This window comes from Sander vitreus, chromosome 8 (assembly GCF_031162955.1).
Source record: "Sander vitreus isolate 19-12246 chromosome 8, sanVit1, whole genome shotgun sequence".
Classification (NCBI taxonomy): Eukaryota; Metazoa; Chordata; class Actinopteri; order Perciformes; family Percidae; genus Sander; species Sander vitreus.
The window spans coordinates 14802711-14815651 of record NC_135862.1 but is presented as its reverse complement, the minus strand read 5'-3'; the positions used below and the strand labels follow the sequence as shown (position 1 = coordinate 14815651).

The window sequence follows — 12941 nt, the reverse complement described above, 5'->3', positions numbered from 1 at the left end:
CTCATGCGGCGCCATTTCGCCTTCTTCTTTGTGCTCATCTTTCCCATCTTGTATGAAGAAAAACTCAGGGAGGTTAAGGGGCTAGTTGAGAGGAACCCTTGGCCATGATAGAGCCACAGTCACAGGTGGGCTCATTCACAACTCTTATCATTAATGAAGATTTCCCTCTCAGACTTTGTCTGCTCCAGCTCAAAAGGTGCCTGTGGATGAGCTGTGAATCCAGAGACTTCCTCTTCACACTTTCACGCATGATTGTCTTTTACGAGAGAACAATTTAATAATGGCTTTTGATGCCGGCCATAACACAGGCCATCTATATGTGTATAGCCAGCAGTATGACTTTACACACTCAAACCCTTACATATTGTTTCTACCTCTGTATTTTCCAGGGTTGTAGGTCGGTGAGGCAATTCTACTACCCACCAAGATGGTGGCTTTGTCACTAAAGATTTGTGTTCGCCAGTGCAATGTGGTGAAGACGATGCAGTTTGAACCATCTACGCCTGTGTACGATGCCTGCAGGATCATCAGAGAGCGAGTCCCAGAAGCTCAGACAGGACAAGGTTGGTGAATGACTCAGAAAATGTAATTTACATAATCCAAGTCTATATGCATCTATATATGCAGCATTTCCATGCTGTGTTTCACTTTGTGTTTCAGCGTCAGATTACGGCCTCTTCCTGTCTGACGATGATCCCAGGAAAGGAATCTGGCTCGAGTCTGGAAGAACCCTGGATTACTACATGCTGCGAAATGGAGTAAGATTAAGTCATATAGTTTGGGGTGGAGAACTGTCAGTGTCACTTATCATCTCTTGAAGTGATTTACATTTTCTAGAGGGACCTGAGATATTTACAGCATACCTCCCTGATTGCTGGGAGGGACTGCAGTTTACTTGCTTAGAACGATCAGCGGGGTTGTGGATGTCATTGTGCATTCTCTCTGGTTTTCTCAGGATGTTTTGGAGTATAAGAAGAAACAAAGGCCACAAAAGATCAAAATGCTGGACGGTGCAGTTAAAACCATCATGGTGGATGACTCAAAAACAGTTGGGGAGCTGCTTGTCACCATATGCAGCAGAATAGGTAAGTGATAGACTCCAAGTTCTGCTAATATGAGTCTTGTCAAGCCATTTTCTGAATTACTCATTACTCATCTTTTTTTAATCTTTAGTCCAAGCCATACCACCTGACTTCATACAGAGTTTTGCGTTATGTTACTGTCTTATTACATGCTATTGAATTCATATTTAAAGGTGCTGTAGGTAGGATTGTGAAGATCCAGGACTTAGCCAAAAACACTGAACATCAACAACTTCTCAGTCCCTCCCCCCTTTCTGCTAAAGCCCAACACGGTTTCCTAAGCCCCTCCACCCACAAGGGAGAATGAATGTGTGTGCATGAGCAGTGATTGACACACAGTTAGACACCCCCCCCTGGCCATGATTGGTGCATCTGAACTGTGGCTTTTTGCAAATCTCACTACAGGCTGTAGGTGGTGCCAGAGGAGCCAGATTTGTTTTTTAAATTACCTGCTTCATGTAGTTCTACTGGAACATAGGGTCAGTTTCAGCAAATATCACAGAAAGTTAGTTTTATAAGTCTTACCTATTGCAGCTTTTAAGCAGCAGCATTTGTTAGCACTTTGGAGCATTCATATATGCTTGATAAAGTCCTAATCATTTTTTGTTCAGAGCACGATGGGCGTGATTTATCAAGCTCAAGCAAGCTTGTTTCTAATAAATGCTAAAGTGTTCTTTCTTGGAAGGATGGCCCAGACTGAGCCATCCTTGCCTGTCACAGAGGTGTTCCCTAAGCTTTATATTTCAATTATAATGGGCTGCCATCAAGCTCAATTGGGTGAGGAGGAGAGGGACTTGTGCCTGGCAGATAGCTTTATTGGAAAATGTTTGTTTAGAGTAGGTCTTTCTGCTTGGCTTCTTCTCCTCCTAGGCTCCCATTTTAGTTTGCTGGCTCTGTACCAGCTTTCCTTCACTTGTGTTTCAAAGTAGAGAGAAAGAGATAAAAAAAGTGAGTGCAAGAGAATTGCAGAGGCACTTTCTTTATGATGGCTCTGGTTATCCTGCCAGTTTAAGGCATCTCCTTCTCTGAGAATGCCCTGGCTAACTTGCGTCCTTTTCAGGAATCACAAACTATGAGGAGTACTCCCTCATTCAAGAGGTCACGGAGGACAAAAAGGAGGATGGAATGGGGACACTGAAGAAAGACAGAACGCTGCTGCTGCGAGATGAGAGGAAGATGGAAAAGCTTAAAGCCAAACTCCACACAGATGATGACTGTGAGTGTGAAAAACCCCTCCAGAAGTGTTGTTGATATCTTGATGGTTTTTGCGCCTGTTTTTAGGGGATGTCTTATTTTCGCATTAATGAATCTGACTCAAGACCGTCATGTGGACATGTGCTTTATCACTCAGGTTTCATTTATTACATGGACATATCAGAGTTGATGAGTAATGGAATTAAAACTTTTATCTTTTGCCCAGAGGACACCAATTAAATAAAAATTAAATTTTGAAACATGCGAACATTTTACAGTATATATAAAATACCCTCCAACTTTGGCTGAACTAGCTTTTTGTTCAAAATTTCACTTCCCTATGATTCATTTGGTGGATTGTCTATCTAAGCTGATACCTGGTTAAACTTCACCATCAGTATCCTCCTCTAGTAACATCTTTGTTAAGTGAATGTCTATTCATTTAATTGCATGTGGTAACAGAGTGTGTGTATTGATTGGGCAGTGAACTGGCTGGACCACAGCAGGACGTTCAGAGAGCAGGGAGTGGAGGAAAGTGAGACTCTCCTGCTCAGGCGCAAGTTCTTCTATTCGGATCAGAATGTGGACTCGCGGGACCCTGTCCAGCTAAACCTGCTCTATGTTCAGGTAAAACAATTACATGCACCTTATATGCTGGTGTAGCAAAACACAGAGGAAAGAGAGAATGACTTACAGATTAACCTGAAACCTTCAATTTCTTTCAGAAGACCAAAGATAGTGTTATTAGGCTCAATAACTACGTTGTAGCATGCATCTACTTTTTGGCCAGGTCTGGACAGACAGATGTGGGAAGCTCAGATGTGGTCCAGACATGTTTGACTTGTTTCTTTGTTCATACTGTACAGTGACACATTATAAACCATTGAATGCAACGCTTTAGTTTCAGATAGAAAAGCTGCATTTTAAAGCTGTAAACACAACATTAACAAAGTTGATAATATGTGTAAAACCTCTGGATTTGTCACTATAAGTGAACCCTTTCACATTACTTATTCTTATTTGATCCATTGTTAATAAAACAAATATTAGTGCAGCGTTAAGTTCCTCTATGATTCCCACCATCTAATTACTATTATTTTTACTTTTATATAGCTCTTCTTTAAAAGCCCCCTTCTTCTCCATACACACATGTAGTTATCAGCACCACCAGTATTGCCCATTGTTGGGCTCTAAGCCAGATGTTTTAATGTTGGTGGATTTTCTTTGCAACACCATCCTACCATTCTTTGTGTTTTGGCAAGCTCAGTAAGATTAACTTTAAGACATACATTATTTGGAGGAGACTATTCAATGCATGATTGACAACATATCGTTCTACACCTGACTGAATGAATGCACTAATTGCATTGGATGGCATTGGTTTTTGCCAACAATATGGCTACAGTTTTGGAAATGTTACCTACTAAACTGTCCAGTTTCTTTCAATCTTTGCAGTGAGAAATAAGCTCTTCAGTTTTTTTTCCCTTTACTGTAAATAGCCTAAAGGCTGGATAATCATCTTAATCCACACTATTTTCTATTAGTTTATTCTAACTCTCCAACTCACAATGTTTAGACTAAACCATTCCGTCAAATCTATTCTAGATGTTTTGAATTTCCTCAAAATTCATATTTGGTTTCCTTGGAAACTTTAGGATACCCACTTCAACTTCAAAGGCTCTGTGTTTTAACAATGAATGTTTGTACTGACTGACCAACCAGTGATTCAGTGGGGTTGAATAGGTTACATCTATAGGACAGTAGTTGTTCATGACTTTTTAGGAGTTGTCAGAGGCAGTGAGTCATGTCAGTTTACAACTGCCTTTAGATTGCTGTTTGTAGATTTGTCCAACATGCAACATATATCTGGTCAGAGAGAGATACAGTTTGGCTTTGTGGAGTGCGGGCTGGATGAGGTGGTGTGTGTTTTTATTAAAATGTCTTTGCTCTCTCTCTCTCTCTGTTTCTCTATCTGTGTGTGTGTGTGTGTGTGTGTGTGTGTGTGTGTGTGTGTGTGTGTGTGTGTGTGTGTGTGTGTGTGTGTGTGTGTGTGTGTGTGTCTTTGTTGGTTCTACCAGTTTTTTAAACCGAGGGAGCCCTGTTGGCACCGGGGGTCCCTGAGGGGAGTCAGCTGAGTCCAGTACTGCACTAGTCAGGGTTAGCTCACTGCACACATCATTGCATTCACATTAACCCCTCCTGGAAACAGCAGGGTGTGGAGTACCCATATACACACACACACACACACATATGCAGATGTATCTTGTGAGACAGAGGGAGAATTGGTATTCTCACAGAAACGGTTGCAACATATTGTTTAAAATATTGTTGCTTGCTCTACTTAGCACTTGCAGCACTCACTTAGAAATATATATACCATGTCTGAAATGTGTATAGTCGACTCTCTTCATCTTTTCAATCCCTGCTGCGTTTCTGAATATGTTCATAAAAGGCATCCAGCCTCCCAGCCTGCTCCTGCTGCTCTCCTGCCTTCTATCTGTCTGGTCCTGTTTCTGCCTCTATTTTTCTTACCCTCCGTTTCCTTCCCTTTCAGTTCGCCTGTCTCAACTTTTTCTCCATCTCCTACACATTCTGACATCACATCCCCACCCTGTCACCCTGGCACACATTACAGCACAGTACATATCATGCTCTCCTCTAAACACAGACTCATATTTCCTTTCACAATAACAACCCCGCCCCTTGTCTCCGCCTCCTTTTTGCCTCTCTGTTGTCCTTCCCCATCAGTCTTTCCCTTGTTCTCTCTCTCTGACACACACACACACACACACACACACACACACACACACACACACACACACACACACACACACACACACAGATTGTTACACTGGCAGATCACAGAGACTCTTCACATGGCAGCAGCTCTAATTTGCCACTGTGTAAAAAGGCCAAACAGAGCCAGAAGAGGGCTCTTTAGCAGAGTGGAACATACCCCAGTCATCTCTTCCTCTTCTGCACAGCTTTTTACTCATTACAATTCCTGTAATTCTCAGAAACTCAGGATCAAGTAGTTAGATTCATATTGTGCCCCCTCATACACACACACACACACACACACACACACACACACATACTGTAATGGAAGCTCTGCCAGTAACAGACTAATCTCTTTTACTACTCGGCCACTCCCTTTCTGTCATGTATTTGTGCTAAGACCAGGATAAACCTCCATAGCAATAGCATCACAACCCTGTGTGTGTGTGTGTGTGTGTCCTGCTCATTTGCTTTCACTTTTGCTCACATTAGTTGATTCTGAAAGTATACTATTTGTACCACGAGACAGCATAGCACAAAGCAGGGACAGTTGAAGAATTGTCTTCAAAATAATATGTATCCTGCTGCCTCCTGTCATGTCATCATTTTTTTCCATCAATAGTTCTGTAAGAGTTTGCAATAGCATTTTAAGAGCTTATGAAGCATGTTTGCTTCATTGTAAATAAACAGAGAAAATAAAAGAGAATATGAGAAAGAAGGATGCAAAGCCAGACTGGCCTTGGTTCAAATCCACCTGGTACAGTACTGTAGCTAACTGAGCCACCAGAATGCCCCTGAACCATCTTGTTATTTAGGATTTGTCTTCAGAATAAAACTCTGTTGTCTAGTTCATGAAGCTGTCAAAATATTCCTTTACTGACTGATTAATTGCCAACCGTCCGGATCGAGCACTGTGTGCATTTAGTCGCTTTAGTGTTTCCCTATGTCAGCATTTATTTTTAAGGCTGCATAATACAGTGCACGCTCTGCTGGGTGATGGTGAACTGGTTGACCTCGGTTTTGTAGCCTCAGGCTGTATGTGTCACAGCTTCTGATGTCTTGTGCTTCACTTCCACTCATGCAGCTCTATTAAAATGGCCTAGAACCAGTGCCTGTATCACTTGCCATATCTGCTCTGAGAAAATTCAGGGTCTGTCCTCACTTGTCTTGTTGACAATCATGGTAGAATAACCCAGCTCATTTGACCAAATAGAAATATGTACCTGTTAGTTGGCTGCTTAATCAGATGTTTGCTTATTGATGTGAAACAACCCAGCCAATGAGTCAATGTTCAAATATAGCATAGGATAGCATCAGTTCAGCTATGCTCCATATATGTCCTGCCTGCATTAGCTGATTGTGAAGCATGAATGAAACTGCTGATGTCTGCTGGTTAATTTAAAGCAGTGCGGTTATCACCTGACCTTCCAATCATGTTTATGCAGGTGATCAGGGTGGCCATTATAACCTGACACTCACTTTACTCTGCCAATACACTCCTACAGTACCAGTACCATCTCTCATAACCTATGGAACATAAACAGACTGGTTATTTACCTCCTTGTATACATAATCCTAAATAGACTAGTATTTGCTGATCATCTGTGTGTCAAAGTACTGTCAATTCTGGACTGACTGACGCAGCAATTTAGGATGAACCCACTTAGTTTCTGGCTGCCTTGCATTTACCACTCTGAAGGAGATTGGCTCCTTCATCTTATCCCCAGGAATGGAAAATGAGAGCAACAACTGATAAAATGTATCTTTTGCATTACTGTTGTGAAACTTTCCCTTTCATTTTAGGGTTTAGATCATCATGGTAGATCACCAGGAAAGGCATGACCTGGTTTCTGAAACCATATTTGCATATGCAAACACATAACCAGGATACTCCAAAAACATAATAATAACATACTTGTGCATGTAACACATTGGTATCTACAGTAGCTGTGCTTTCCTCTACGTATCTGTGGAACAAATTGTGAAGTTAATGAAAACCCACACTGCTCTTGCAACCTAAAGCTTTTTTTTCTAAATAACTGGGGCCCTTTAACCAATCAATCTTAAACTAAGCAATACTTATTCAAAAATGTAGAATGTAACATCTAGGACATTCCATTATTCCTAGCATCATACTTCACAATGAAAACTGTCTAGTGAACATGTGTACCAGAGTGAATGGCATGTGTGAGGGCTAAATTTAGAGTGTCTTCTTGTGTTCAGTAAGAGCTTATGTACTCCACTGTGAATTGCACTGGGCTGGGGAAATGACTTGAATGTGAGTGGAGGGAGATTGTTGTCCTCATTACAACAGTAAGCTGCTGCTTAGTTTTTCATTGATGTAATGAGACGTAAGAATGAGTCGAGTCCACGCTGTGCACTGATATGCTAATGCTAAAAAGCACTGGAGCCTTTCTCACTGGCAGCAAGGCCTCTCGGCTTTTAGAGCCATTAATTTTGCAGCAGTGAACTAGAAAGAAGTAGTGAGAGAAGACACAGAGAAAGAGAGGGAGAGCTGACTGCCCCCTGGAGAAAACAGCCCACACTGACAACCATTTGAAAGATGTCAACGAAGGCTCCTCCCTTTCCATCTACCTAAATGGTGAAGATAATGTAGACAGCCTGGCTGAAAAAGCAGTGAAACATAAATGATCAGTTTTTTAGTGATTGTTGCTGGCAAAAATCCTTGATTATGCGGCACGTTTTCTTAAAAGATGTGATGGAATATGCGGGATATTTATGCAATTTTATGCAATGAAACTTGCAAAAACTGCGGTTTCATCCATAGACAGTATATAAGAAGGTTTCATCATGGCTTCATCGCGGCGTTTGCAGCTTTTCGATGATGTTCACTTCGCATAATTACGTCACTTCATAACGTTCCCATGGCAACAGGGGAAAATGGCTGCTCTTGTGTGACGTAAACGCAACATTTTTCAACTTTCTGCTGAGATATGTGTGACTTTTTTGCAACGAAAATGCGGGGATTATGAAATCATGCAAGCCCCATATATTTTGGGCGGAAATCTGCAATTTATGCGGCGAAAGTGCGGCGTATTTGAAAAAATGCGGCCCCCGCATAAATATGTGGACTTTGGCTGATTATGCATTGAATTATGCGATCGCATAATCACGTTTTTCTGGAGGGACTGAAATGATGTCCCAACAGCACCAAACAGGCACAAGCCTTCTTTTTTTCTTTTTTTGCTCGGTGAAAAAAAAAAAAATCCAGTCATTAAATTTCTTAACAACATATTGAGGGCCATTCTATAATGCAGATGGGATATTGTAAAAGACTGAAGCATTTCTATAATGTGTAATGTGCTGTGATGACAAACTGTAGGAGCTGTTACATTTGAAAGCCAGCAGAATGGCTTCTATTGTCACAAATAAATCTTATTTGGCTCCCCTGTGTGGATGAGTCTCAATGATGATGTCCCTGCTCTAGAAATACACTTAGTCATTCACTTAGGAAACATCCTCTCTGAAGCCAGTGCATTTAGAGCACACAATACAGTGCTCATTATGGAGCTCTGTTGGGTGAATTTTGGATAATTCTCATGCCTTTGTCGTTCTGTCCTGTCCTGTCCTGTCCCCACCCCCCAATCCCCCTCATCATGTTTCCTTTAGGCTAGGGATGATATATTGAATGGATCCCACCCTGTCTCCTTTGATAAAGCCTGTGAGTTCGCAGGCATCCAGGCTCAGATCCAGTTTGGACCCCACGTGGAGCACAAACACAAGCCTGGATTCTTGGAGTAAGCTATCCTTATTATGAAGATGCATTAACACTAACATTCACAATAACTTGGTTATGACGTGTTGCGTGTGCGTACACAGTGGTTATCTCCTGCTTTAGTACAGGCGGTTGCTTCAGGGATTTCCTCCAGTGGAAAGCTCAGGGGTGATGTCAGCTGTTACAACTGTTTTCTGATATGAAGGAAGTAGGGCAAGAATGACCTCATATGTAGAGGTATGTTAACAGAAAAGGAAATGCCTGTAGCTCAAAAGAGTAACCATGTAAAAATGCCATTTATCTCCGTAGCCTGAAGGAGTTCCTGCCTAAAGAGTACATCAAGCAGAGAGGGTCCGAGAAGAAAATATTCCAAGTATGTACTTTACAGTGCTGGAAATGTTACATGTTACTCTGTTGAGGCATAAATTGCCAAAATACAAAACATGTAGATCACATGACTTAACATATATGTAATGATCAGTCAATCAAGGAGGTGGAGATGTAACTTCTATTGTTTGATCAGGACCATAAAGACTGTGGGGAGATGACGGAGATTGAGGCAAAAGTGAAGTATGTGAAGCTCGCCAGATCGCTGCTGACATATGGAGTGTCCTTCTTCCTGGTGAAGGTAAGATCTAAAAGCATGCTACTGTATCACAGTTAAGAGGTAATTGGATTTGTAAGCACAGCAGACAATATGCTCACATTCCCACAAAATATACCAATAAAGGATAATTACAACTTGCATCTTATTCTCCTATCATCATTTCTAAAACAGATTTGCAGATCTCAGCAGTTAACTTACAGTACTTACAGAACAATGTTAACATAACTGAAACAATCGAGGGCCACAGATATGAAAACAAAACCAGGATTTCCCTTTAGTAATTACTGAGCAATATCAATTTAATGATACATCTAGTTATAGAAAACAGGCACATAATGCTTCTGTGCTAATGAGTGGCAGCTGTGATTAGAAAGCTTCTCTGAAATGCACTGTGCTGTCAAACAGGTATGAAAACTTGTTGAATACCACAAAACCCCATTTTCACAACAAATCAGAAGCGCCGGTGTGGAAGCTTGTGCGTTTGCAGTTCAGCAACGCACTCAGTGCTATAAAATACTTGTGACAATAGAAATTCTGTTCTGTTCTGGTTTGGCGAACACAAAAGTGGAATGGAAGTGCAGCATGCGAATGGGATGAAGTCGCACCAGCAGGTATTATAAAAGCTCTCTGACAGCAGCCCATTTGGTTGCGAACTAGTTGCAAAGAGGGGAAAAGAGAAAGCGTGCAGTTGTCTGCTGGGGTCTTAATGGACGATAAATGGAATGTTTGGCCCTGGAGTTAAAGCAGACTGCAGGGTTCAGATTATCTTTGTGCATGGAAGAGTGCGTGTGCATCAACATGTACGAGGCACTGTCTGCGTTCGATGAGGAGATGTAGCGATGGAGATTTCAAGACTCTTTTAAATAATTCACTCCAGCTGCACTCTTGTTCTTGATGCTAGCAGTGGCCAAAGCACAGACCTGGCTTTGTTGAGGCACATCTGAGAGTTTATTATAACCTTCCATTTCTCATCTGTCAGTCTTTAATCACTGCAGGTTCTAGGTTGGCAAGCCCTCTATTGCTGTGAACTTCACAGATAAAGAATTTCTGTACAGGGGAAGTAAAATGAGCCTGTGTGTTTGCTGTAGACATGCATGCAGGTGTGTACAATACTGTATAAAGCCTTCCCTTCTATTGTGATTTCTTGCACAAGCAGATTTTCCCCAACAATAATCAGGGTCAAACCATTTAAAATAATATCATACCTCAGCTACCCACTTCAGATTAGAAAATCAAACTTCCTGCTTGTAGATAGGCTTTGATTATTCTGACGTTCAAGTAACGTAGCCTACAATGGAAGTTTTTAATAACCCTTTGTACAAAGATATGATGAACACTGCGATAATGTTATCTGTCCTTGTGTTTAAGAGCCTTGAACCTAGAAGCCGCTCTACTTATTGGCCTTTGTGCGATTCTCAGAGCTCTCAGTGATAAAAAAAAAAAAACAATAGCCCGGAGACATAAAAAGTACGTATTTTGAACGCCCTCGACTCTACAAACCGTTAATTTTTGTGTCATCCTATGCACCCCTGGAAGGGAGCCAAGTGTAGGCTCAGTCTCTGAAGTGAGCTGTAATAGATTTTCAGTGGGCAGAGAGTGGAGGACACCAGAGCTTCTCAGGCAGAGAGCTAGTGGAAGCATCATGCTGGTGTGCTAACAGCGACTAAACCCTGTGGAGACCCTGCTCAATAAAGCAGCAGTTAAACAAGGCTGAACTATGCTGGGTCAGTTCACAGCTGCCCTTCTCCTCCTCCATTCGGGGCTTTAAGCCATGGACACAGCATGTGTATTACAGCAGCACCAGCAGAATGGCGAACGTTTTTGCGTTCGCACCTTGAATGAATCATCTGTGTAGGTGTTTAGCATCGACGTAAATGTTGTCTGTTTTCCTATCTGACAGGAAAAGATGAAGGGTAAAAATAAGCTGGTCCCGCGGCTGCTGGGGATAACCAAAGAGTCAGTGATGCGGGTGGAAGAGAAGACGAAGGAGGTGGTGCAGGAGTGGCCTCTGACAACTGTCAAGAGATGGGCTGCCTCCCCCAAGAGCTTCACCCTGGTACTGTGTGACTCTCTGCATCAAGTCTTCAGCATTACTTGCACAGTCAGATGTTGTACACTCCTACTGTAATCCTATGCACCTACTGTATATGAGTTATTCTGTCAACAGTGTGATTTACACTGTTCTGCATCACATGTTCAATCTTCCCCCCGAGTTTTCATTTCCCATTACAAACAGGATCCTAAAAATTGTTGAGACCTCAGACTCCAATATTGAATGTTTTCAGCATGCTAACCTGCTATTTCCTCTAAATTAACAATCATGCCCAGGGAAGAATGTGCAGAATTTAGACATATTATTTTTCTGAAAACCAGCTGCTTGGCAACAGTACTGTCTGTTTTCCTCCCATATTGTAAAGGAGCACTCCATTAAATGGATTATGAAAATAAAAAAGGTATATTTGACAGCATTGATTTAACCTCAGAATATTCACCCTTGCGTTTCTGTAGAATGCTTTGAAGTGAGCAGTTTTGGGATTCACTATCTCATTTTTTTAATCAGCTCTTTGAAAAAAATGGTATGCGCAATAGAAGCTTATTAGGTATAGAATGTTTATGCAATGCCAGATAGATGTTGAAATACTGTCCTGAATCTCTGCTGTCTTCAATGCATTACAAAGGATTTCGGAGAGTACCAGGAGAGTTATTACTCTGTTCAGACTACAGAGGGAGAGCAGATATCCCAACTTATTGCTGGATACATTGACATCATTCTTAAGAAGGCAAGTAATTCAAAATTGAATGCAAAAACTTGAATTGAATGAATAAAAAATACATATAATTCAGGAATCCTCAGTCAGCCCACATTGTTGACTGTGATGTCTGTTGTGTTCTTACTACAGAAGCAGAGTAAGGATCGTTTTGGCCTTGAGGGAGATGAGGAATCCACCATGCTGGAGGAATCCGTGTCCCCTAAGAAGTGAGTAGTGCTCATGTATTATCTACTGCAGGAGAATGTTGACCATTCTGATTCAGCGAACACAGTCTAGTTACTCTTCATGAATCCAAACCTCACTGTTTAATTGTGCATGTAATTACATTTCTGCCAGCATAGCACACTACCCCAAGAGAGGTAATGTTAGAATTAAACACAACGCTATTCTCGATATTGGCGAATACAATTTGCTAAATTGCTTCCTTGTATTTTTCCTATTTTTCCTAAACACAAAACCTGCCTCAAAGTGAAGACACAAAATGTTCATCTTATTTCCCCAAAGAAAGCTGAGTCATTCGGAAGTTAAGATATCACAGAGATTAAGTTATCATCTCGTTGAAAGCTGTTTTATTCAGTAATTCTTATCTCCCAGTTGGTTGCCATCTCTCCTGATTTTCATATGTGGCTTTGTAACTGATGGAAATGAAGGTAATGCTAATGGCCTAGGGTTCTATCACACAGAGCTTGAGAATGTGGTGTTACTGGAAATCCACATGGCTCTTGGTGAAACCAGTAGCGTTTTTTGGCACGGGCGAAGCGGGCAGCTGCCCG

At 41.5% G+C, this 12941-nt stretch overlaps 1 protein-coding gene across 1 annotated transcript in view; it reads left to right on the top strand.

Annotated features, from left to right (window-relative positions):
• Positions 1-392: 392 nt before the first annotated feature.
• Positions 393-12941, top strand: part of tln2b (talin 2b) — a 49829-nt gene continuing 37280 nt past the window's right edge. The window contains exons 1-11 of the mRNA XM_078256987.1: positions 393-563; positions 661-758; positions 956-1085; positions 2143-2298; positions 2761-2903; positions 8685-8812; positions 9100-9163; positions 9314-9418; positions 11298-11453; positions 12076-12177; positions 12298-12374. Coding sequence (XP_078113113.1) covers positions 428-563; positions 661-758; positions 956-1085; positions 2143-2298; positions 2761-2903; positions 8685-8812; positions 9100-9163; positions 9314-9418; positions 11298-11453; positions 12076-12177; positions 12298-12374 — 1295 coding nt within the window. The 5' untranslated portion in view covers positions 393-427. The remainder of the gene's footprint in view (positions 564-660; positions 759-955; positions 1086-2142; positions 2299-2760; positions 2904-8684; positions 8813-9099; positions 9164-9313; positions 9419-11297; positions 11454-12075; positions 12178-12297; positions 12375-12941) is intronic.